This window comes from Esox lucius, chromosome 4 (assembly GCF_011004845.1).
Source record: "Esox lucius isolate fEsoLuc1 chromosome 4, fEsoLuc1.pri, whole genome shotgun sequence".
In the NCBI taxonomy this organism is placed as follows: Eukaryota; Metazoa; Chordata; class Actinopteri; order Esociformes; family Esocidae; genus Esox; species Esox lucius.
In genome coordinates, this window is record NC_047572.1 from 23,568,059 (window position 1) to 23,594,181 (window position 26,123).

General features: G+C 43.5%; 2 protein-coding genes across 51 annotated transcripts in view; both read right to left on the reverse strand.

Annotated features, from left to right (window-relative positions):
* LOC106024272 (protocadherin gamma-A3) overlaps positions 1 to 26,123 on the reverse strand; it is a 214,024-nt gene that overhangs the window by 10,703 nt on the left and 177,198 nt on the right. Inside the window, exon 1 of one of the 50 annotated variants that reach the window (XM_034291823.1) lies at positions 3,025 to 6,250. The exons of 47 other annotated variants lie outside the window; for them this stretch is intronic. In XM_034291823.1, the coding sequence (XP_034147714.1) occupies positions 3,025 to 5,484 (2,460 nt within the window). In that variant the 5' untranslated portion in view covers positions 5,485 to 6,250. Of the gene's footprint in view, positions 1 to 3,024; positions 6,251 to 26,123 lie in introns of those variants that run through there. 2 more of the 50 variants (XM_010895774.3, XM_010895776.4) reach the window with 2 other exon arrangements.
* LOC114839117 (fat-like cadherin-related tumor suppressor homolog) lies at positions 8,819 to 25,673 on the reverse strand. The gene is made up of 5 exons (XM_029119507.2): positions 22,780 to 25,673; positions 19,214 to 19,253; positions 12,547 to 13,568; positions 10,837 to 10,960; positions 8,819 to 9,852 (listed from the first exon to the last, which is right to left on the reverse strand). The coding sequence occupies exons 1-5, from the start codon at positions 25,228 to 25,230 to the stop codon at positions 8,819 to 8,821; spliced, it is 4,671 nt and encodes a 1,556-aa protein (XP_028975340.2). The 5' UTR covers positions 25,231 to 25,673.

Here is a 26,123-nt window from a genome sequence, read left to right on the forward strand (position 1 = left end):
TGTGAATGTTAAAGGTCCACGTGGACCCGGTTTTGACAGAAGACAACAGAAGACCCAACAGGATTCAAAGACCCCAGCTAGACACCCCAATGGACCTTCATAGGGACCCACAGATGTCCCATAAGACACTGCAGAGGACAGATTTACTGGGCCGTGCGGGTCTATTGGAAACACGTGCCGCCTCGAGCTCCGTTACAACAGATTATTTACAAAACACTTCATATCTAGTCATCAGCCAGAACCACACAAACACACACACGCACACACACACCAACACCCTGCAGCATCAAGACCACTATACACACATATACTGAATGTGGCTATTTGTACTATACACTGATTACTAGGTATATAAGCACACACTCCAACCGTTCCACACAGAGAATATTTGATGAGGAGATACACACAGTCCTATTGAGCAGAACAGGCACACAGACACTCAGGACTCATTGTCTCTTTTTCACTATTGGACAATGTGGACCTAAGTCCCTGCTAATATTAGACACCACTGTAGGGCTTGGAAGGCATGGCTATACACATATACACACACACACACAGACTGAGCCTCTCTATGGCTCTGGTCCATTAAAGGCTAGTCCGTCTGTCACTGCGCCACACTCCCTGTTCTTTATTTCTCTCCCTTCACCTCTCATCTCCATTCTACACGTGTGACTGGAGCAGGGAGACAGATGGTAGCACGGCAACCCAGGGGACAGGACAACCCAGAGAGACAGAGAGGGGGAGAGAGAGGGGGAGAGAGAGAGAGGGGAATATGAACATGACAGTCATGAAAGAAACAACAGAATGATAGAAAATCTGATTAACAGAAAACACCCTGCTCCAAAAGGGACCTCCTTCTAAAGGGACTACAACACTACCCACTGGCCTCCTTCTAAAGGGACTTCAAAACTACCCACTGGCCTCCTTCTAAAGGGACTACAACACTACCCACTGGCCTCCTTCTAAAGGGACTACAACACAACCCACAGGCCTCCTTCTAAAGGGACTTCAACACTACCCACTGGCCTCCTTCTAAAGGGACTACAACACTACCCACTGGCCTCCTTCTAAAGGGACTACAACACAACCCACAGGCCTCCTTCTAAAGGGACTACAACACTACCCACTGGCCTCCTTCTAAAGGGACTACAACACTACCCACTGGCCTCCTTCTAAAGGGACTACAACACAACCCACTGGCCTCCTTCTAAAGGGACTACAACACTACCCACTGGCCTCCTTCTGAAGGGACTACAACACTACCCACTGGCCTCCTTCTAAAGGGACTTCAAAACTACCCACTGGCCTCCTTCTAAAGGGACTACAACACTACCCACTGGCCTCCTTCTAAAGGGACTACAACACTACCCACTGGCCTCCTTCTAAAGGGACTACAACACTACCCACTGGCCTCCTTCTAAAGGGACTACAACACAACCCACAGGCCTCCTTCTAAAGGGACTACAACACTACCCACTGGCCTCCTTCTAAAGGGACTACAACACTACCCACTGGCCTCCTTCTAAAGGGACTACAACACTACCCACTGGCCTCCTTCTAACGGGACTACAACACAACCCACTGGCCTCCTTCTAAAGGGACTACAACACTACCCACTGGCCTCCTTCTAAAGGGACTACAACACTACCCACTGGCCTCCTTCTGAAGGGACTACAACACTACCCACTGGCCTCCTTCTAAAGGGACTAAAACACTACCCACTGGCCTCCTTCTAAAGGGACTAAAACACTACCTACTGGCTTCCTTCTGAAGGGACAACAACACTACCCACTGATCTCATTCTAAAGGGACTACAACTATAATCACTATCTGGGCTAAATGAAAAAGGGATTCAGCCAAATTAAAAAGGAGAAAGCGGTCTTGCAATCTTGTCCTCATGAATCATCAGAAATAGAACACTGGCAGCCATTTTGGAAACCCAGATCCACATAGTCAGTAAACAGGGAGGAGTCCTCTCCATGTCTTACATGTGAGCAGTCTTTACAGAACATATTTCCATCCACAGTCCACACCCAGGAACACAGAGTAGAATGGTATCCCTAACAAGTGCTCTTGGAATGAGGTTTGGAAATGTCTGTTGCCAGTGGCACACAGGCAACCATAAAGGGGGAGGTCATGGTCACCATGTGACTCAGTGGCAAACGCATGGAACCAATCAGGGTTCAGAGGACAACAGGAAGTGAGAGGTTGAGCGCTGACCCCTTGGAATTCCTGTTTATCAGTCACCGCTTTACTCTTCAACTCATTCTCCCCCACTCCTCTCTTCCTTCCTTCTGTTCCAAACCCCCCAATCCTCTTTCACATCCATTTTTCCAAGCCCCTTGCTCCTTCTCTTCCTCTCTGTCATCCGGTTTCCCTCTACTTCCTATATAACTATTCTATTAGTCTAACTGCCAGTATCTATTTTCAGCTGTTGTTACTCTTCTAACCACAGAAAACTGGAAGATTTTGGTAATGCAGCATCTAAATCTCTACCTCCATTCCCCTGTCTCTATCCATGTCTCTCTATCCATGCCTTTCTATCCTTCATTCCCACAATCCTACTCTCTCTCCCGGTATCTTTCTCTCCCCCCAGCCATTCCTCCTATTTCTTTTTTAGAACACTTCTTCCCTGCTGATTTTGTTCGGCCATTTCCTAGCCTCAGGTCAGATGAAATATTAAAGCAGGTCCTTCACCACGTCCTAAAGTGAAAAACAGAGGCTCCAAAAACACGCTTCAAAAACACACTACATTTTTATGTGACTTAATCAATCTAGGTCAGCAGGCTGAAGACAGAACATAAAACATAGTATCATTACCATGGCTTGAAAAGTCCATTCAATTTTGTGAGCTTAGTCAATAAAGACAACCATTTTGGGGTAAGTCCTTCAGGTTCTCTTTATAACATAGCACTTACAGACCTCCCAATCTCATGGGTCTAGTGACTTTTTTCTGATAACTCTATTGGCTATATTTCAGGGTATCCCACCGATACCCTAGCATCACCCCTCTGTTGCCCTCACCTCATTGGCTGAGTTCATTAGGTGCTTCCTGTTTAGCGTCATGCTGAGTGTGTTGTTGTGACTCATCATGGGTGTCTTGACAAACACAAAGTCACTGCGGCTAGAGATGGTGGAGTAGCAGGGTCTGTAGGTCCGTGTCCCCGGGGGGTCCTGGGCTCCCCCCACCACCTCCATATAGCGAATGGGTCCATCGGTGTTGAGCTGCAGGTGGAGGTCCTTACTGGGTCTCTGGTGATAAGGCCTGGTTGGCCGGTGGCGGCTGTAACAGCAGCCTGACCCCCCGTAGACACTACGCTGGCGCAGGCATCGCACGATGAGGATGAGGAAGGTGAGGAAGGACAAGGCTGAGACGCAGGCCAGGGAGATGATGAGGTACAGTGTGATGTCAGACATCCCGGTGCGTGGTATTACCGAAGTCTTACGGTTGTCTGCGGCGATGTCGCCGGCGCCCTTCTCCTCCACGGTTACCGTAACGGCCACGGTGGTGGAGAGACGGGGTTCCCCGTTGTCCTGGACCACCACGGTGATGTCAAAGGCGGAGCCGCCCTCCTCCTCGGCAAGCTTGCGGGCTGCGCGGAGCTCGCCGGTGTGTGGGGTGATGCGGAACAGCCCAGCATGCGGCCCGGGCTGGATGGAGTAGAACAGCCAGGCGTTATGGCCGCTGTCTGGGTCCACCCCGACCAGCTTGGTGATGAGTTGACCGGGCCCGGTGGACTGGGGCACGCTGATCTGCAGCCCGGTGTCCTGGGGGAACGGCGGGTACACCACCACGGGGGCGTTGTCGTTGAGATCCACCACGAACACGTGCACTGTGACGTTGGAGGTCTGCGGGGGGACCCCGGCGTCCCGGGCCTGCACCTCGATGCGAAAGGCCTTGAGGGTCTCGTGATCCAGAGAACGCATGGTGTAGATCTGCCCGCTCTCCGGGTTAATGTAGACGTAGGAGGAGACGGGCGACCCGTGGATCAGGCTGGGCAGGATGGAGAAGGAGACCCGGGCGTTGTCGCCTGAGTCGGGGTCCGAGGCCGTCACCATGGCGATGGGTGAGCTGGGGGTGTTGTTCTCTGGGACATCCACCGAATAGGAGGGCTGGGAGAAAGAAGGGGCGTTGTCGTTCACGTCCGATAGCTTGACCACAAAGGTTGTGCGTGACGACAGGGGAGGGGAGCCTGCGTCGGTTGCCATGATGACCACTGTGTATTCTGCCATGGTCTCTCGATCCAGGTTGCCATCGGTGATGAGGTTGTAGTGCTCTCCAAAGGCGGAGTTGAGTTTGAATGGCAGTCCAGACTGGACCTTCAGGGTCACCTCTCCATTCTTACCAGAGTCCAGGTCCCGTGCGCTAATCAGGGCGATGACTGTCCCCTGTGCAGAGTCCTCTCGGATTGGACTGGTCAGTGACGTCAATGTCACTTCCGGTGAGTTGTCATTCACGTCAGTGATGTCAACTATTATGTTACAGGACCCCTCCATGGCAGGGGTGCCCCCATCCCTGGCCTGCACGGTGATGTGATATACATTCGCGGTCTCATAATCTACGTGACCATTCACACGGATCTCACCGGTTTTAGAATCCACGCTGAAGAGCTTGAGCACCCGGTCGGGTGTGTATTTACTAAACAGGAAGGAGATCTCCCCGTTCTGATCGTAATCCGCGTCGGTCGCGTTCAGTTTTGTCACTAAAGTGCCCGGTTCAACATTCTCAAACACACTCACTTTTTTCAACGGCTCGTCAAATACGGGAGCATTGTCATTGACGTCCATAATTTTTATGAGTAGAATAGTAGAGCCAGACTTCTCAGGCTGCCCCCCGTCCACGGCAGTGAGCAACAGACGAAAAGAGGCCTGCGTCTCCCTATCCAAAGCCTTCTCCAAAACTAACTCCGGAAATTTACTCCCGTCAGTTTTAATTTCCACATTCAAAACAAAGCAGTCGTTGGGTGCAAGGAGATAAGTGCGCAGAGAGTTGATACCCACATCTGGGTCATGAGCACTGTCCAGTCGGAACCGGGTGCCCGGCGCCGCTGCTTCTGATATCTCCAAGGAAATGTTCTTAGTTGAAAATTGCGGCGCATTGTCATTCACATCCACAATATTTACAACAACCCGATGTATTTCTAATGGGTACTCAAGTACAATCTGAAGATGCAGCGAACATGTTAAACTTAATTCGCACATGTGTTCCCTGTCAATTGTCTGTCTAATAACAAAATCCCCATTTGCCTCGTTTACCTCGAAGTGCTGCGTGTTAGAATCCGAGACCACACGCAATTTCCTCTGAATTATCATTTGAACAGCAAGACCCAAATCCTTTGCAATATTCGCAACCACAGCTCCCGGTCTGAGCTCCTCTGACACCCAGTAGCTGAGCTGGGCGGTTGCGCCCGTAAGGCACGCGAGGGAAAACCATAGCCCTAGCCCAGGCCACCCTCCGCAACGTTTCCTCTGTCTGGATTCCATTGTGAGAGGGATCCGCGGGGTCCGGGGATGTAAAAAGTAACAGTACTTATTTACCTTAACTCATCCATAGTTTCGTGAAAACGACGGTATCAGGCCATCGGTAAACACTTCCGTTTGAGAAATAGGGCGGTGGGAAGTTTAGAAGTAATCATGACAGTCTTATTATAAATGGAAAATAAAATAGAGGAAAAGTAAAACTCCATGAAGGCTCTGCTAAAACTATCCACACTGTCTCCTCTGCTCCGCTTCTCTCAGGGGCGGGGACAGAGAAACAAAGGCACGTTTCTTATTGGTCGAGACACCGGGACTTTTCATACAGAACTTTCTCACAAGAGAGGAGGGCAAGTGAAAGCTTTTTCGGAGGCATTTCTTTTGAACCAACAACCAAGTCAGAGTTACAATGTTACAGGCTAAATACATTACTTTCCCAAGAAAACAACTCAGAATGCATAACGGAACGCCAAAATAACGCGCAATAATCATTAATTTAGGAACATATTTGCAAGAAATGAGTCAATTGGAAAGCAATAAGACACAGAACGGAATGGTGGTTATGATCCACAATGGTACGTATTGCTTTGCTATGTGAATCAACGTAATTACTTACATTGATTAAAGAGTTACGCTAATAAGCCAAACTGATGGATTGGATTAATTGCACTGGTAAACTCAGCCGCTAGGCGTCACAGTTTCCAAAGTGTTTCTTCCCCAGAACCGTGGATAACACTTGGCGCTATCTAAATTCAACCCCCGTCGCCTCTTACCTAATCCTGTCCTTTTCAAAACCAATTGGAGGAGAAAGAGTGGAGGGAGCTCGAACTTTCTGACGAGGATTATGAAATTAAGAAAAAGCCAATATGTAAAACACAGATAGGTCTTGGCATGGAGGCATCCATATCATTGATAACCAACATGATGAGTATGATGTAACCGCAATAATTGCAATATTTGTAATATTACCTTCATAACCGGGAAATAATACTGTAGTCAGAATAAATAAATATAATGTTAGCCCGAGTTAAATAATCAAATATGTTCAATGATTGAATGTGCATTATACTAAGTATAATTTCAATTATGTAAATTATAGATTAATCTGTGATTGATTTATGACTAAATAATTGTACATAACATTTAAGAATATCACATTTTATATAAAATGTTAAATTGACGACAAGAGTAGAATATAGGCCTATAACTAATTATTATAACTAATTAATTATTTCTGATTAAGTTTTCTCAGATAATTCTAAACCATTGTAGATCCAGGTATCAAGCATTCTCATAATGAAAACCATGAGGTAAAGAGCCTAATGGAACTCCAGTCCAAAGATGTCGCGGTGAAAACGTGAATCAATCAATCAATCAAATGTATTTATAAAGCCCTTTTTACAACAGCAGTTGTCACAAAGTGCTTTTACAGAAACACCCGGCCTTAAATCCCAAGGAGCAAACAACAGTAGTGTTGAATTTCAGTGGCCAGAAAAAACTCCCTAAGAAGGCCGAATTTTAGGAAGAAACCTAGAGAGGACACAGGCTCAGAGGGGTGACCAGTCCTCTTCTGGCTGTGCCGGGTGAGATATTAAGAGTCCAATTGGAATAATTAATAAATGCATGTGGGCTAAATCCAGAGTCTATTTAAATTTAGACTAGGTCAGAATTTATGACCAGATGTACAATAAAGGGACAGCAACGGGCCCCCCAAACTAGGTACTCTGCAGGTGTGGACCAGGACCTCATGTCCTCCTAAAGTTTAAAACGGGAAGAGACTGGGAAAATTAAAAAATGCATTCCTCATATCAACAACGATTTATAGTGGAGAAGTAGAACTTAGTGGGGAAGGAGAACTGACCCAATCCCCCAGCACAATAGTATCACAGCGTAAGACCTTGGAACTGAGACGGGTGGGTCCGGCGACACTGTGGCCCTACCTGGGGGAGGCTCCAGACAGGGCCCAACAGGCAGGAAATCAATCCACCCACATTGCCAGGCATCAACCAAAGGGACACCCACAAATCACAACCACCCTAAATGAGGGCCGAGTATTGCCAGCAGAGTACAGCCCAACTGCACAAGTGCGCAACAGAGAGACAACAACAAGCCAGTGACTGTTCCCCTGAAAATTACTGGAGGGAGGGCATCCCAGTGGCGACGAGAGCCCACCTGGCAAGACAGCAAGGGTGGACAGTATCAAGCCTTCTGGTCACCTTCATGCCCCGGGCCAGGCTACACCTAATTATAAACAGTGCTGTAGAGATGAGTTTTTAGTAGACACTTGAACGATTGCACTGAGTTTGCATTTCTAACCTTAATTGGCAGATCATTCCACAGTAGTGGAGCTCTGAGAAAAGGCCCTGCCTCCAACTGTTTGTTTATAAATTCTAGGTACAATTAAAAGGCCTGAATCTTGCGATCGTAGGTTACGTGTAGGTATGTATGCCTGGATCATTTCAGCAAGGTAAGTCCATGTATTGATTTATAGGTTAACAGTAAAACCTTAAAATAACCCTAACAGGACGCTAGTACAGGAGTAATGTGTTAAAAAAAATAAAAATCTAGCTAGGATTCTAGCAGCTCTGTGCAGCACCAATTGAAGTTTATTTATTGATTTGTAAAGGTAACGGGAAAGAAAAGCATTGCAGTAATCTAGTCTAGAAGTAACGAACGCATCCCCTATTGACACTGTAGAAACATTAGCCTACATGTAAACTGTTGCTTATAAGTTTATTTCACACTTTGAGGTAAACATTAGTATGATAGTTTTATGGATGTCAACCAGCATATATATTCACAAATGTTAACAAATGACACTGCATTATGGCTTAAAACGATTTTCCGCCACCCAACGACTTATTTACGCTATATATGCTACAATCTTATTTGAACTGCGTATCAGTCACTTTTATCAGTTATGAAAATACCACATCCACATGAAAACCAACCAAATAAAGCACATTTTAATAAAGAAAACGAAGTAATTGACGAATATTCACTTCGTTATATGGGTCAGAGTTTATGACTGTGCCAGGGGCAGCGTCCTACCGTTTTCCCCAACTAGGGGCGTCTTTCAGTGTTCTATTTCGTTCCAATAACTTCTTTACAGCATGTATTCCTGTGAAAATGTCATGTTCTGTCGCTAATACTTCAACTTTATCACATGATATCTTGCGACGTGTAATTTGAAACGCCACAATTGAATGAGAATCACAATTTGGCTAACTCCGATGATTTATTGCGTCATATTGGATCGATAATATTAATATAGTGACCAGTAGCCTACATCATGATGCGTAATAAAAGACTACAGACTAGACATTTTTTGTCGCAATGTTAGTTAACTGCTCACCTGCTGACTCTCAAACGTCCACGCGTTGTCGGGTAAAGAAGCATCTAGGACGTTGATCATCTCCTTAAAGTCAGTGGTGCTGCTGGGCTTAACGAAAGTGAAATCACTGAACTCTGACATGGGAGAAAGACAGGACCTGAAGGAATGACTCTGAGACAACACGTCCCCTCCCAGGACCTCCACGTACTTAATAGGGCCGTCAGTGTTGAGCTGGATTTGCAGGTTTCTGTTGGGGTTCTTGTAGCCGTCAAAGTCGTCCAGTCTAAAGCAGCAACTACCGCTGCTTCTCTTGTTTCTAATACACTTTACCACTAAGATGACAAAAGTCAACAGAGACAGAACTGACACCGAGGCCAGAGAGAGTACCAAGTATAGGGTGATTCTCCCACTTTTCTTGCTTGCCTCTGTCGCCTTTTGTCGGAGGTCCAATATGGGTTCCTGGATCCCGTCCTCTATCAGTATGGCCACTGTTACTGTGGCAGACTGGACCGAGTCCCCGTCGTCCTTTATCTCAATAAGCAGCCTCTGAGATGAGTCGTCCTGCTCGGACAAGGCGCGTTTAGTCCTCACCTCTCCTGTGTATTGATTGACACTGAAGAGAGACGAGTCAGTGGCCTCCACTAGCTTATATGAGATCCAGGCGTTATGGCCAGAGTCTGCGTCCACGGCCGTTACCTTAGTAACCAGATGGCCTGCTTTAGCGAAGCGTGGCATCCTCTGGTGAGAGAGCGAGCCCAGGGCAGCGGAGGGGTAAATAACAGCCGGAGCGTTGTCATTCTGGTCCAAGATGAACACATGCACAGTGACGTTGCTGCTCAGAGAGGGAGAGCCGTGGTCCATCGCCTGAACGAGAATCTTAAATACCTTGATTTTCTCATAGTCAAATGAGTGCATGCTGTAGATGGTACCGTTATCAGAGTTAATGTACACGTAGGAGGACACAGACACGTCCTGTACTTTGGAGTCAAGGATGGAGTAGGAGATCTTAGCATTATCCCCGAAATCCAGGTCAGATGCGGATACTGATGAGAGAATGGTGCCAGGAAGTCCATTTTCTTTTAAATAGACATTATAAGATGGCTGGGTGAATTTAGGGGGATTGTCATTGACATCACTGATACTAACAGGTATCGTTTTTTTGGTAATCAGGGGAGGGGAGCCGGAGTCAGTGGCTGTTATCTCAATATTATACTCTGAAAAGCGCTCTCGGTCTAAAACACCACTGGTGACTAATGCGTAATTATTAGAAAATGACGGCTTTAAAGTAAAAGGAAACCCTCGCGGGAGCTGAAAAGTTACTTTACCATTATTTCCGGAGTCGAGATCCCGGGCACTAATCAAAGCCACTACTGTGCCAGTGGATGCGTCCTCGCGCACCGGGCTAGGTTGAGAGGTCAGTAAAATCTCGGGGGGGTTGTCGTTTTGGTCAATTACTTCTACCTGCAAGATACACTGCCCTTCCATTTCTGGACTACCTTTATCTTTAGCAGTTATATCAATTTCATAATATGCATCAGTTTCATGATCTAATTCTCCTTTTAAAAAAAAATCTCCGGTGTCAGAATCAATATCAAACGTGAAACGCACGGAATCAGGTGTGCGCTCACCAAATGAGTATTTTACCTCACCATTCTGTCCATCGTCAATATCTTTCGCTTTAAGTTTAACCAGAAATGTTCCTTTTAAACTATTTTCTTGTACGGACACTTTGTATACTGATTTATCAAAAACGGGAAAGTTGTCATTATTATCAAGCACCGCGACGGTTATTTGAGATGTCCCAGATCTCACTGGATTACCCCCGTCAAGTGCTGTTAATAATAGATGGTGGACAGCTTTCTTCTCTCGATCAAGCGGTTTCTCTATCACTAGCTCCGGGACTTTCCTACCATTATTTAGGTCTTTCACTTTTAAACTAAAGCACTCGTCTTTACTAATAGTATAGGATTTAAGCGAATTGCTTCCCACGTCCGGATCCTCTCCGCTTTCCAAACTAAATCGTGCACCTGTGGCAGTCGATTCCGCTATTTTCAATGTTAGTTCCTTCGTGAAGAAACTAGGCGAATTGTCATTTATGTCCCGTATTTCCACCTCTATGCGATACAGTTGTAACGGGTTCTCGATGACAACCTGCAGAGGTAAAACGCAGCTTAGGCTGTGTCCACATAAATACTCTCTGTCTATTCTCTCATTGACGACCAGCTCGCCTTTCCCCGCATCCACACTGAAATACTGCCTATCAGCCTCAGAAGCCACACGCAGTTTACGGTCATAAATCTCAGCTAGTCCCAACCCCAAATCTTTGGCTAGATTTCCTACCACAGAACCTTGTTTCAGCTCTTCCGGGATGGTGTAGCGAGTCTGTCCGTCTATTGTATTCCACAAGAGAAAGAAATTGTGCCACCAAAAAGCCAACGATCTCCAGCATCGGGATCCCATTTTCTTTGTCATCCCTGATCCGTTACAAAACCATTAAATAGTGTCCAGAACAATGAGTCCCATTACAAAATATATCAAGAAAAAACATTACACTTAGCATGTTTTCATAAATGGTATAAATAAAAAATGTATGTTTTATTTAGATTATATTGTATCTCCGTGTGTGTGTGAGAGCATGCCTCTCTCATCCAGCCTTGAGTATAGTAAGGGTTACGGTGCTGAAGCTGGGGGAGGGAGGAGATCTCTTTATACAGTTATACATTCTATTGGTGCACCGCGTGCAGATCCAACACCCAATGAGAGGAACACGGAACAGACTTCTTAAAGCTACAGCAGCCTGCCACTGGCTAAGCACTACTCTTAACAGAGTGAAATGGAGAGGAATACCTTTTTTTACTAAATAATAGTGTACATGTGTAGAATCATGATTTTGGTTTGTTTTGTTGCCAAGATCTCTTCGGTGCATCACCAGCACCAAAGGAAATGCAGATGTGATTCGTTAGTTATATCCATGCGCAGTCAATTCACACTAACATGTGGCAATAATGACCATTTTGCACTTTTTAGGTAGCGTGATTTTGCCCATCTAATAGGCTAACCATTGATGAAGCAACATCATGCATTATACATTACACTACTATTGTTGCAGGATTATTCTACTAAGACCGGGGTGCATTAATTAATATTCGTTATGTTTAAATTAAATGCCAAACTTCCCAATCAATCAGAAAATATGTAAATCAGAAGTTGTGTAAAACATAGTATATGTAAATTAATTTCTCAGTCAGCCATTGATTGCGTAAACAAAACCAGACAGTTGAGTCAGAGGAGGAGCTGTCCGTGGTTCTGAAATGCTTAGCTTCCCATAAAGTACAAAGGGACACTCACTTAAAACAGCCATTACAAATACAAATTAAGATTACACACCTCTGAGGATTACAAGCAACAAAGTCATACAATTCATATAATAAAATGAATGCATTCGATAATTACATGTTAAATGAAACCCTGATCGGCGCCGAAATCTGGTTCCCTAAATTCCAGAGGCACTTCAATGACGCAGTTATATACTGTTTATTTGCAAACTTCTACTAAATCTCACCAATAAATGTTTCTTGCGAATTACTATCATTTCCCGTCACGCATACATTAGACATAATTAGACAAAAATAATGAACTTTTGATTAGTGAAATGTTGAAAGACGAAAATAGAATTGTTTAAAAAAAACAGTCCAACTTCTAGTTATAACCAACTAGGTTATTAGGTCACTGCTCACCTGCTGGCTCTCAAAGGTCCAGGCGCTATCCGGTAAAGACGCGTCAAGGACGTTGATCATCTCCTTAAAGTCAGTGGTGCTGCTGGGCTTAACGAAAGTGAAATCACTGAACTCTGACATGGGAGAAAGACAGGACCTGAAGGACTGACTCTGGGACAACATGTCCCCTCCCAGGACCTCCACGTACTTAATAGGGCCGTCAGTGTTGAGCTGGATTTGCAGGTTTCTGTTGGGGTTCTTGTAGCTGTCAAAGTCGTCCGGTGTCAGGCAGCAACTACCGCTGCTTCTCCTGTTCCTAACACACTTTACCACTATGATGACAAAAGTCAACAGAGACAGAACTGACACCGAGGCCAGAGAAAGTATCAAGTATAGGGTGATTCTCCCACTTTTCTTGCTTGCCTCTGGCGCCTTTTGTCGGAGGTCCAATATTGGTTCCTGGATCCCGTCCTCTATCAGTATGGCCACTGTAACTGTGGCAGACTGGACCGAGTCCCCGTCGTCCTTTATCTCAATAAGCAGCCTCTGAGATGAGTCGTCCTGCTCGGACAAGGCGCGTTTAGTCCTCACCTCTCCTGTGTATTGATTGACACTGAAGAGAGACGAGTCAGTGGCCTCCACTAGCTTATATGAGATCCAGGCGTTATGGCCAGAGTCTGCGTCCACGGCCGTTACTTTAGTAACCAGATGGCCTGCTTTAGCGGAACGCGGCATCCTCTGGTGAGAGAGCGAGCCCAGGGCAGCGGAGGGGTAAATAACAGCCGGAGCGTTGTCATTCTGGTCCAAGATGAACACATGCACAGTGACGTTGCTGCTCAGAGAGGGAGAGCCGTGGTCCATCGCCTGAACGAGAATCTGAAACACTTTGAGTTTCTCATAGTCAAATGAGTGCATGCTGTAGATGGTACCGTTATCAGAGTTAATGTACACGTAGGAGGACACAGACACGTCCTGTACTTTGGAGTCTATGATGGAGTAGGAGATCTTAGCATTATCCCCGAAATCCAGGTCAGATGCGAATACTGAAGAGAGAATGGTGCCAGGAAGTCCATTCTCTTTTAAATAAACATTATACGATGTCTGTGTGAATTTAGGGGGATTGTCATTGACATCACTGATACTAACAGGTATTGTTTTTTTGGTAGTCAGGGGAGGGGAGCCGGAGTCAGTGGCTGTTATCTCAATATTATATTCTGAAAAGCTCTCTCGGTCTAAAATACCACTGGTCACCAGAGCGTAATTATTAGAAAAGGACGGTTTTAAATGAAAAGGAAAACCTTGCGGCAGCTGCAACGTAACTTTACCATTATTTCCGGAGTCGAGGTCCCGGGCACTAATCAAAGCCACTACTGTGCCACTGGGTGCGTCCTCGCGCACCGGGCTAGGTTGAGAGGTAAGAACGATTTCAGGAGCGTTGTCATTAACATCTAATACCTCCAATTGTACACGACAGTGTCCTTTCATTTCAGGAACACCTTTGTCTTTAGCAGTAACGTCAATTTCATATGTTGCAATACTTTCAAAGTCTATTTCCGCTTTCAAAACCATTTCACCTGTCAACGAATCAAGTTGAAATTGAGACAGTATGGAATCTGGTGTGTGGTCACCGAATGTATATTCAATTTCTCCATTTATACCCTCGTCTGAGTCCGTAGCTTCAAGTTTAATCAATGATGAGCCAAGAACACTATTCTCATTCACAGTTATTTTATACAAAGCTTTTTTGAATATGGGGACATTGTCGTTATTATCTAGGACAGTGACAGTTATATGTGAGGTCCCAGATCGGACTGGATTGCCTCCATCCAAAGCTGTCAATAAAAGCTCGTGGATAACTTGTTTTTCTCTGTCAAGTGGCTTCTCCAATACAAGCTCTGGGACTTTCCTTCCTTCGGCAAGTTCTTTTAACTTCAAGCTAAAACATTCGTCTTTACTTAGTGTGTAGGACTTCAGCGAATTACTCCCTACATCAAAGTCTATGGCGCTCTCCAAAGGAAAACGCGTGCCTACAGCAGTCAATTCTGCCATTTTTAAAACACGCTCTTTTGACAGGAAATTAGGTGAATTGTCATTTATGTCTCTTATTTCCACCTCGATGCGATACAGTTGCAACGGACTTTCAATTATCACTTGCAAAGGTAACAGACAGCTAATGCTTTGTCCGCATAAAGTTTCTCTGTCTATTCTCTCATTAACGACCAACTCACCCTTCCCCGGATCTACACGGAAAAACGACTTACCAGCCTCAGAGGCGACACGCAGTTTACGGTCAAAAATCTCTGATATTCCCAACCCGAGATCTTTGGCTAAATTGCCTACCACAGTGCCCTGATTCAGTTCCTCCGGGATGGTGTATCGAGTCTGTCCGTTTATTGTACTCCAAAAGAGAAAGAAAAAATGCCACCAAAGAGCCTGTGATCTCCAGCATTGGTAACCCATCCTCTTTGTCAACCCTGGTCCGTCAAAGAAACATTCCTATTGAAATGCTGCCTAGAACAAAGAGCTTAATATCAATATATATCTCCAGAATGCATTTTCGACTTAGCATTATCCATTCATTTGGCATAACGTTATGTATGATGTCGTGTTTAGATTATATCTCCGTGTGTGAAAGCGTATCCTTCCTTCTCTTTTAGCTCCGAGTATTGTAATGGTTGTGGTACTGAGGCTGGGGGGAGGAGATCTCTTTGTACAGTTGTTCATTCTATTGGTGCACAGCACGTAGCTGTACAACCCAATAAGGGAGAACTTGAAGAGACTTCTTAAAGCTACAGCAGCCTTGCTATGCAAACTCAACAACTGCTCTATCAGAACCCAAAGATAAGATACAATATTTATATTTTACAATAATACAATGGTATTCCATTCGTTTGGTTTAAAACGGGATTAAATATATAATAGGAAGGCCAGTTGATAGTCGAAAGATTAAAATAGGGTAATGTACAAACCACCAGAATCATAGTCCCTTTTCGTGTACACAAAACATTAAAAAAACATTATTAACTTAGAACCCAAAGGAGAAAATGCATTTTTGACATGTGTAGTTTAAATAAACAATTAATTGCATTCAATCTAAATGCAATCTAGCAACGTATTGTTGATAGTTTCACTCTCTGGGTATTGCCAACAAAAATCAATAATTAGAGGCCATGCCAAAGGTTAAATATTATATTTAGATCTGCTTCACAATTTTGTTCCCATACATAATAAATGCTTGTAAATTACTTGTGGAAATGTATATGAAATAAAAACATAAATAGATGTATGCATTTAAATGCATCCAAATATATTATTTTGTCATTTTTATATTAACGTGTCATAAAATCCTCCCGAAAATGTGATCCATTCCAAAATGCTAAATTAACGCATCGATTGCTGGAATCAACAAAATATTCGAAAAACAGAATACAGTGCAGAATCATCCATATCTTACATTTGTCCAGGTGGAGAAAACGCTTGTGATGATTGATAGTTTCAACAAGGGCAAAGTCTGCTACCAAACATGCATTCAGAAACCCTGCAACGACCCATCAAACTCGGGTTCAGAACGCATGTAATGACATATTGATCACGCGTGGTGGAAATAAACAGGCGCTTCAAACGTGTGTTGTGCAGTTCAACATGTGCTATCTAATTCAATGACGTAAATTGTTGTGTATATATATATATATATATATATATATATATATATATATATATATATATATATATATATATATATATATATATATATATATATATATATATATATATACACACATACACACACACACACACATACATATATATACACAGTATTTCACAAAAGTGAGTACACCCCTCACATTTTTGTAAATGTTTGATTATATATTTTCATGTGACAACACTGAAGAAATGACACTTTGCTACAATGTAAAGTAGTGAGTGTACAGCTTCTTTAACAGTGTAAATTTGCTGTCCCCTCAAAATAACTCAACACACAGCCATTAATGTCTAAACCACTGGCAACAAAAGTGAGTACACCCCTAAGTGAAAATGTCCAAACTGGGCCCAATTTGCCATTTTCCCTCCCCGGTGTCATGTGACTCGTTAGTGTTACAAGGTCTCAGGTGTGAATGGGGAGCAGGTGTGTAAAATGTGGTGTCATCGCTCTCACACTCCCTCATACTGGTCACTGGAAGTTCAACATGGCACCTCATGGCAAAGAACTCTCTGAGGATCGGAAATAAATAATTGTTGCTCTACATAAAGATGGCCTAAGCTATAAGAAGATTGCCAAGACCCTGAAACTGAGCTGCAGCACGGTGGCCAAGACCATACAGCAGTTTAACAGGACAGGTTCTGCTCAGAAGAGGCCTCGCCATTGTCGACCAAAGAAGTTGAGTGCACATGCCCAGCGTCATATCCAGAGGTTGTCTTTGGGAAATAGACGTATGAGTGCTGCCAGCATTGCTGCAGAGGTTGAAGGGGTGAGGTGTCAGCCTGTCAGTGCTCAGACCATAAGCTGCACACTGCATCCAATTGGTCTACATGGCTGTCGTCCCAGAAGGAAGCCTCTTCTAATGATGATGCACAAGAAAGCCCACAAACAGTTTGCTAAAGACAAGCAGACTAAGGACATCGATTACTGGAACCATGTCCTGTGGTCTGATGAGCCTGAGATAAACGTATTTGTTTCAGATGGTGTCAAGCGTGTGTGGCGACAACCAGGTGAGGAGTACAAAGACAAGTGTGTCTTGCCTACAGTCAAGCATGGTGGTGGGAGTGTCATGGTCTGGGGCTGCATGAGTGCTGCCGGCACTGGGGAGCTACAGTTCATTGAGGGAACCATGAATGCCAACATGTTACTGTGACATACTGAAGCAGAGCATGATCCCCTCCTTTTGGAGACTGGGCCGCAGGGCAGTATTCCAACATGATAACGACCCCAAACCGTTGGCAGCGGTTTAGACATTATTGACTGTGTGTTGTGTTATTTTGAGGGGACAGAAAATGTACACTGTTATACAAGCTGTACACTCACTACTTTATATTGTAGCAAAGTGTCATTTCTTCAGTGTTGTCACATGAAAAGATATAATCAAATATTAACAAAACTGTGAGGGGTGTACTCACTTTTGTGAGATATTGTATATACACATACATACATATACACCTACACATATACACACACATGTATATATAAAATTAGTGGATTACAATGCAGTCATATATGCTACATCTATACCAACTCAGTGTTAAGATCAAGTCAAACGTTCTGTAGTAATTAATTAATATCACACACACACACAATCTATATATCTATATCTACTATATATCTGTCTAACTGTGTGTTTACTACCAAAATGAGCCAGAGATGTATAAACAAGTGTATGTGTTCCTTCCAATTAATTCAAATACTTTTCCAATATTGGCTCTATCAATTCGTTCACTTACAGGTTCCTTTTTCAATGGATTCTTCTTTAGATTATATACCTCCAGGAACAGTTTGGAACGTTTGGACTGTCCAGAGAACATCAATAAAATCATCGATTTTGAATTCCCTGATTAACACGAATATATCCTTCAACAGATCGATTCGTCATCCAAAGAGCTTTAGATCTATGGGCAAATGTGCTGGGTTTCTTAACCTATCTTTTTACAGGTTTACCTGAATGTTTTTCATTTACTACATCATTATGTTTCAGGCTTGTTGGGAAATTTAAACAGAGAATTCATACAAAATGATGGAAATAACGTGTAAATACTTGTGTGAACTCTGGACCAGTAAGTCAGTAAGTGAAGTACAAGTCATTTAATATTTAATGTGAATTAGATGACAGAGATAGTAATTTAAAATAAGTACGTTAGTGACAAAATATGACAATATTACGTTCATAAGGTGAACCCACCACACTTGTCTCTAACGAGGGGAAAAGTCAAAGAACCTACACTTGTATGTAGATCGGTAGTTCATTGGCTGGTAAACTACTGTAAAACAAGATAAAGTTATTGAAAGATTGATACAAAACCATCTGAATTGCACTTTTTTACAACGGTCTCTAAACTACCCGCTAGGCATCAGCATATTAGGTCCTTTTGGCCTCTGCAGAAGGAAATGTTAAATTATCGATTGCGGAATATAGTATATAAGTATTTATATAATTTTGTCTGGTTTGATCTGGTCATTACAGGCGTTCTTAATGCATGTTTGATAGCATACGTAACACGTGTAAAAAAACATGTGAAAAGCAATTATAACACGTGTTTTCATCGCTGGTCAATGTACTAGACGTTTTTGTGACAATTTACGCCTTTTCAAAGTGAAATAACCGGCAACAATATTGCTTGTAAATGACACCCATACATTCGTTTTCAACAGCATAATAGCAACACGCCTGTTCAAAGTAAGACTATTTCAACATTTCCGCCTCCCATAGAATAAGGGTAAAGTGAAAACAAACATTTTAAGTGAATTGAAAAAGATACACGGTAGGTCACGTAAAGAATGAATTATACAAAGATGATTAGCATGGCCTATGCAAAAATATAATTATGATTAGATATTAAGGTTAGAGTTAGGTATAACCCATCTCATCCACCATCCCAGTTAGCAAGGCAAAACGGCCAGCCTATTTATATGTAATAGCGCTCACCATTAACCCTTGTGGACAGCTTTAACTTCATGAATATATTGTAAAAAATTGACCTTTATCTACTGAGATCAGAGTTAAGAATGCACTGCTCACCTGCTGGCTCTCAAAGGTCCAGGCGCTATCCGGTAAAGACGCGTCAAGGACGTTGATCATCTCCTTAAAGTCAGTGGTGCTGCTGGGCTTAACGAAAGTGAAATCACTGAACTCTGACATGGGAGAAAGACAGGACCTGAAGGACTGACTCTGAGACAATATGTCCCCTCCCAGGACCTCCACGTACTTAATAGGGCCGTCAGTGTTGAGCTGGATCTGAAGGTTTCCGTTGGGGTTCTTGTAGCCGTCGAAGTCATCACGTCTCATGCAGCAACTTCCGCTGCTTCGGCTGTTTCTCGTGCACTTGACCACTAAGATGACAAAAGTCACCAGAGACAGAACTGACACCGAGGCCAGAGAGAGTACCAAGTATAGGGTGATTCTCCCACTTTTCTTGCTTGCCTCTGGCGCCTTTTGTCGGAGGTCCAATATGGGTTCCTGGATCCCGTCCTCTATCAGTATGGCCACTGTTACTGTGGCAGACTGGACCGAGTCCCCGTCGTCCTTTATCTCAATAAGCAGCCTCTGAGATGAGTCGTCCTGCTCGGACAAGGCGCGTTTAGTCCTCACCTCCCCTGTGTACTGATTGACACTGAAGAGAGACGAGTCAGTGGCCTCCACTAGCTTATATGAGATCCAGGCGTTATGGCCAGAGTCTGCGTCCACGGCCGTTACCTTAGTAACCAGATGGCCTGCTTTAGCGAAGCGTGGCATCCTCTGGTGAGATAGCGAGCCCAGGGCAGCGGAGGGGTAAATAACAACCGGAGCGTTGTCATTCTGGTCCAAAATAAACACATGGACAGTGACGTTGCTGCTCAGAGAGGGAGAGCCGTGGTCCATCGCCTGAACCACAATCTGAAACACTTTGAGTTTCTCATAGTCAAATGAGTGCATGCTGTAGATGGTACCGTTATCGGAGTTAATGTACACGTAGGAGGACACAGACACGTCCTGTACTTTGGAGTCAAGGATGGAGTAGGAGATCTTAGCATTATCCCCGAAATCCAGGTCAGATGCGGATACTGTTGAGAGAATGGTGCCAGGAATTCCATTCTCTTTTAAATAAACATTATAAGATGGCTGGGTGAATTTAGGGGGATTGTCATTTACATCAATTATGCTGAGGGTTAGTGTTTTCTTAGTAGTCAGTGAAGGAGATCCAGAATCAGTGGCTGTTATCTCAATTTTATACTCTGAGAAGCTCTCTCTGTCTAAAACACCACTGGTGACCAGTGCGTAATTATTAGAATAGGACGGTTGTAAAGCAAATGGAAAACCTTGCGGAAGCTGTAAATTAACTTTACCGTTAACACCGGAGTCTAGGTCCCGGGCACTGATCAAACCAACTACAGTGCCACTTGGCGCGTCCTCGCGCACCGGACTAGTTTGGGAGGTCAGGACGATTTCCGGAGCGTTGTCATTAAAGTCTATTAGTTCAATCTGCACGCGACAGTGTCCTTCCATTTCAGGAATGCCTTTATCTTTAGCCCGAATATCTAACTGGTAAGATGCAATATTCTCATAGTCAAAATCTCCTTTTAGAAAGATCTCTCCTGTAAAGGTTTCAATCCCAAAAATTGAAAGGACAGATTCCGATGTGTGCTCGCCGAACGAATATTCAATTTTTCCATTCAATCCTTCATCTACATCATTTGCTGTCGTTTTAATTAGAAATGTACCATTTGCGATATTCTCGCTAATTGAAACTTTGTACACGGATTTTCCAAATACGGGAATGTTGTCATTTATATCAAGCACAGTAATGATTATCTGTGCGGTCCCTGACCGTACTGGATGGCCTCCATCCAGAGCTGTTAATAATAGACGGTGGACACTTTTCTTCTCTCTATCAAGGGGCTTTTCTAAAACTATTTCTGGAATTTTTCTTCCGTCTTCTACATCCTTCACTCTTAAACCAAAGCATTCATCTTTACTCAGGGTGTATGACTTAAGTCCATTACTGCCAACATCAGCGTCCACTGCGCTATCTAAAGGAAAACGCACGCTCGCAACAGTAGATTCAGCTATTTTTAAAGTAAACTCATTTTTGAGGAAATTGGGTGAATTGTCATTTATGTCACGTATTTCTACATCTATGCGATGCAACTGTAAAGGGTTCTCAATGACAACCTGCAGTGGTAAAACGCAACTGACGCTTACTCCACATAAAGTCTCTCTGTCTATTCTCTCGCTGACGACAAGCTCGCCCTTCCCCGCATCCACACTGAAATACTGTTTTCCAGCCTCAGAGAGGACACGCAGTTTACGGTCAATAATCTCAGATAGTCCCAATCCGAGATCTTTGGCTATATTTCCTACAACAGAATATTGTTTGAGCTCCTCTGGTATTGTGTAGCGAGTCTGTCCGTCTAGTGTACTCCATAACAGGAAGAAATGATGCCACCAAAGAGCCAGCGATCTCCAGCATCGGTAACCCATTCTCTTTGTCATCCCTGATCCGTTACAAAACCAATCCCATCTAAATACCATCCAGAACAATGAGCCCGATATCAACAAAAATCAAGAATAACAATCTACTTAGCATGTGTCCATACATTGTGTAGGCTAAATCCAAAACGACGTTTTGTTTAGATTGTATTGTATCTCCCGGTATGTGAGTGCATTCCTCTCTCTCCTCCAGCTCTGAGAATTGTAAGGTTTACGGTGCTGAGGCAGGGGGAGGGAGGAGATCTCTTTGTACAGTTCAGTTTTCTATTGGTGCACAGCACGCAGCTCCAACACCCAATAAGGGGAACACAGAAAGGATTTATTAAAGCTACAACAGCTTGCCAATATCAAAGCATCCTGTTAACAGAGAACAACGGAAAGCAATACCTCTTTCTTAATGTGTGCAACTGTACGATATTTCCATTATTTTTTTAAGCAGAGAATTCTAATGCATCAACATCTTCAATGGAAATGCATAGGATATTACTTCATCATATCACTTCAAACAAAATGTGAACTAACATATGGCTATGTTAACAGTAAAGAACTTCAAATGTTGCTAATTTCTGGACAGGTAATAGCCTTACTACTGATTGAGAAACATTATGGACAAACCTTTAAATTACTATTGCATTATTCTACTGAGACAATACTGGATTAATACAAGTGCTATAATTCAACATTATTGATTTAGTTGTAATCAGAAAATAATGTAAAGTACATCTGTAAATAAATTTTCCAGTAAGCGATTTTTGACGGACAAAAAAATTCACAGCTCATTAAGCGGGATGTCGCTGTCCATGGTCTTGAAATATTCCGCTTTCCCTATTTTTGTCTGACAGTAATACTGACGCAAAACACCCATTAAATACAAATAGATATGAAATCGTATCTGAGGATTATAGCAAACCGATTAAGATAGCCTAATGAATATGACATTATGAATTCATTCAAAAGTAGAAACGGGTGCGTGCAGACACGCACTTTGTAGGCTTGTTTATCGTTATTCAGTACTTCATCAAAATGTCTAAATTGGAGATAAAGTTACAATCATCTAGACCAATACATAACTGCTCACCTGCTGGCTCTCAAAGGTCCAGGCGCTATCCGGTAAAGACGCGTCAAGGACGTTGATCATCTCCTTAAAGTCAGTGGTGCTGCTGGGCTTAACAAAAGTGAAATCACTGAACTCTGACATGGGAGAAAGACAGGACCTGAAGGACTGACTCTGGGACAACATGTCCCCTCCCAGGACCTCCACGTACTTAATGGGGCCGTCAGTGTTGAGCTGGATCTGAAGGTTTCTGTTTGGGTTCTTGTAGCTGTCAATGTCGTCCAGTCTCATGCAGCAACTACCACCGTTTCTGCCATTTCTTACACACTTGACGGCTAAAATGACAAAAGTCAGCAGAGACAGAACGGAAACCGAGGCCAGAGAGAGTATCAAATATAGGGTGATTCTCCCACTTTTCTTGCTAGTCTCCGGCGCCTTTTGTCGGAGGTCCAATATGGGTTCCTGGAGCCCGTGCTCTACCAGTATGGCCACTGTAATTGTGGCGGACTGGATCGGCTCCCCGTCGTCCTTTATCTCAATAAGCAGCCTCTGAGATGAGTCGTCCTGCTCGGACAAGGCGCGTTTAGTCCTCACCTCTCCTGTGTATTGATTGACACTGAAGAGAGACGAGTCAGTGGCCTCCACTAGCTTATATGAGATCCAGGCGTTATGGCCAGAGTCTGCGTCCACGGCCGTTACCTTAGTAACCAGATGGCCTGCTTTAGCGAAGCGTGGCATCCTCTGGTGAGAGAGCGAGCCCAGGGCAGCGGAGGGGTAAATAACAGCCGGAGTGTTGTCGTTCTGGTCCAAGATGTACACATGGACAGTGACGTTGCTGCTCAGAGAGGGAGAGCCGTGGTCCATCGCCTGAACGAGAATCTGAAACACTTTGAGTTTCTCATAGTCAAATGAGTGCATGCTGTAGATGGTACCGTTATCAGAGTTAATGTACACGTAGGAGGACACAGACACGTCCTGTACTTTGGAGTCAAGGATGGAGTAGGAGATCTTAGCATTATCCATGAGGTCTTGATCTGTGGCTGATACGGAACATAAAATGATCCCTGGTGCGTAATTCTCCTTTACATGCACTGTATAGGAAGGCTGAGAGAATACTGGTGGATTGTCATTCACGTCTAAAATGCCAACACTGATTTCTTTAACTGCTGTGAGGGGTGGGGAACCCGCATCAGATGCTAATATTGTAATTGTATACTCTGCTTTCTCCTCTCTGTCGAGCTTGGAGTCAGTAACCAGAGCATAATGATCAGAAAAAGATGGCTTTAATTTAAAGGGACATCTCGTAGATAAAGTCAAACTGGTTTTACCATTGTTCCCAGAATCAATGTCTTTAGCGCTGATTAATGCAACTACAGTGCCTATAAGTGAATCCTCCCTGACCGGACTGGATACGGAGGTGAGGAGGATTTCTGGAGAGTTATCGTTTATGTCTTGAATATCAATATGCACTGTACAATGGCTGTCCATTACGGGTGTTCCCTTGTCATTGGCCCTAATGTCAAATTCATATTTCTTAGATCTTTCGTAGTCCAAAACATCCTTAACAGATATCGCACCAGTTTCAGAATTGATCAGGAAGGTGTTTAGTGTCGTTTTCGATGTGTCCTCCGCAAACGAGTAAACCACCTCACCATTCTCCCCATCGTCAATATCTATTGCTTTAACCTTAACAATCACTTTACCCTTTTCTGAATCTTCTCTAACGGACATTTCGTACAGCATTTTCTCAAACTGTGGTGCATTATCGTTATTATCGAGAACATTAACAGTGATCTCTGTTGTTCCAGAGCGGACTGGGTTCCCCCCATCTAGAGCAGTGAGAACGAGATAATGAACAGAAAGTTTTTCTCTATCCAATCCTTTTTGTAATACTAACTCTGGAATTTTGACCCCGTCTTTGTTCGATTTGATATTCAAAATAAAGTGCTCGTTCTGATTAAGTTTATAATTTTTTAATGCATTAGTTCCTACGTCAGGATCCTCTGCACTTTTTAGAGGAAACCTCTTACCAGCAACTGTGGATTCAGCTATATTTAAAACATGCTCGGTTTTTGCAAATACTGGGCCGTTATCATTTATATCCTGTATTTCCACTTCAACGCGATATAATTGCAACGGACTGTCGATGATCACTTGCAAAGGCAACACACAACGGATTTCTTGTTCGCATAACGTCTCCCTGTCTATTCTCTCATTGACGACTAACTCGCCCTTCCCCGCCTCCACACTGAAATAGTGTTCATCAGCATCAGAGGCAACACGAAGCTTACGATCAAAAATCTCAGATAGTCCCAATCCCAGATCTTTGGCAAGATTTCCTACCACAGAGCCCCTTTTCAGTTCTTCCGGGATGGTGTAGCGAGTCTGTCCGTCTATTGTAATCCATAACAGAAAGAAATGATGCCACCAAAGAGGCAGCGATCTCCAGTCTCGGTATCCCATTCTCTTTGTCATCCCTGATTCTTTACAAAACCAGTTCTATCGACATAGAGCACAGAACAAAGACCTTCATATCAATATCCATCTCCAGAATGCATTTTCCTGTTAATTTTCTATCACGGAAACAATAAGGTGTTTCAGTTATTTTGTATGTCCCCCGTATGAAAGCGCATCCCTCTCCCGATCAACTCTTTTGTAAGGGTTAGGGTGCTGAGGCTGGGGGAGGGAAGAGATCTCTTTGTACAGTTCTACATTCTATTGGTGCACAGCACGCATCTCTAACATCCAATAAGGGGAATACGGAAAATACTTCTTAAAGCTACCTCAGCCTGCCTCTGGCCAAGCACAATTCTGACAGTCCAATAGAGAGCGATAATGTTCTACATAATACTAATGCAAAGATATGGAATCTAAATTAAAAAAGATTATAGCTGCTTTGATGTTTCCTGAATCACGAGCACCACTGGGAATGCAGAGGATACACAAACATTAGTAACATAAATTCAGAGCGCTGAAATATTCAGGCAAAATGTTGGCCAGCTAATAGCACCCCGTCAAAGGACATTATGGAATAAATGTTGATTGCTGCAAGATTACTCTGAGGAGACATTACTGTATTAATTAAGTGAAATCCTGAATTTCACATGAAACATTAATTGTGCTACAATCAATCAGACAGTGTTAAATGCATATTAAAAATCTCAGTCAGACATTATTCGCGCACACATAAGCATACAGTACATGGTCTTGAAACACTCAGCTTTCCATAAACCAGTCAGACTGAAAGTCATGCATAACACCAATTACAAGTAACATTACACAACCTCTGAGGACTACAATTATGTGAGTTACATAGTTCATATGTTGTTTTCACTTCTGGCAACATTTAAAAGCTAAAAGCGAAATGA

What these genes read in the sequence shown, in the direction of transcription:
- LOC114839117 (XM_029119507.2), bottom strand. Translation starts at nt 25,230, where the DNA reads ATGACAAAGAGAATGGGATACCGAGACTGGAGATCGCTGCCTCTTTGG. An exon ending in GGACCTTTGAGAGCCAGCAG is followed by an intron (nt 19,254 to 22,779) that starts GTGAGCAGTTAT and finishes GAGAGCCAGCAG; the next exon opens with GTGAGCAGTGCATTCTTAAC. An exon ending in GGACCTTTGAGAGCCAGCAG is followed by an intron (nt 10,961 to 12,546) that starts GTGAGCAGTGAC and finishes TTACCTCTGCAG; the next exon opens with GTTGTCATCGAGAACCCGTT.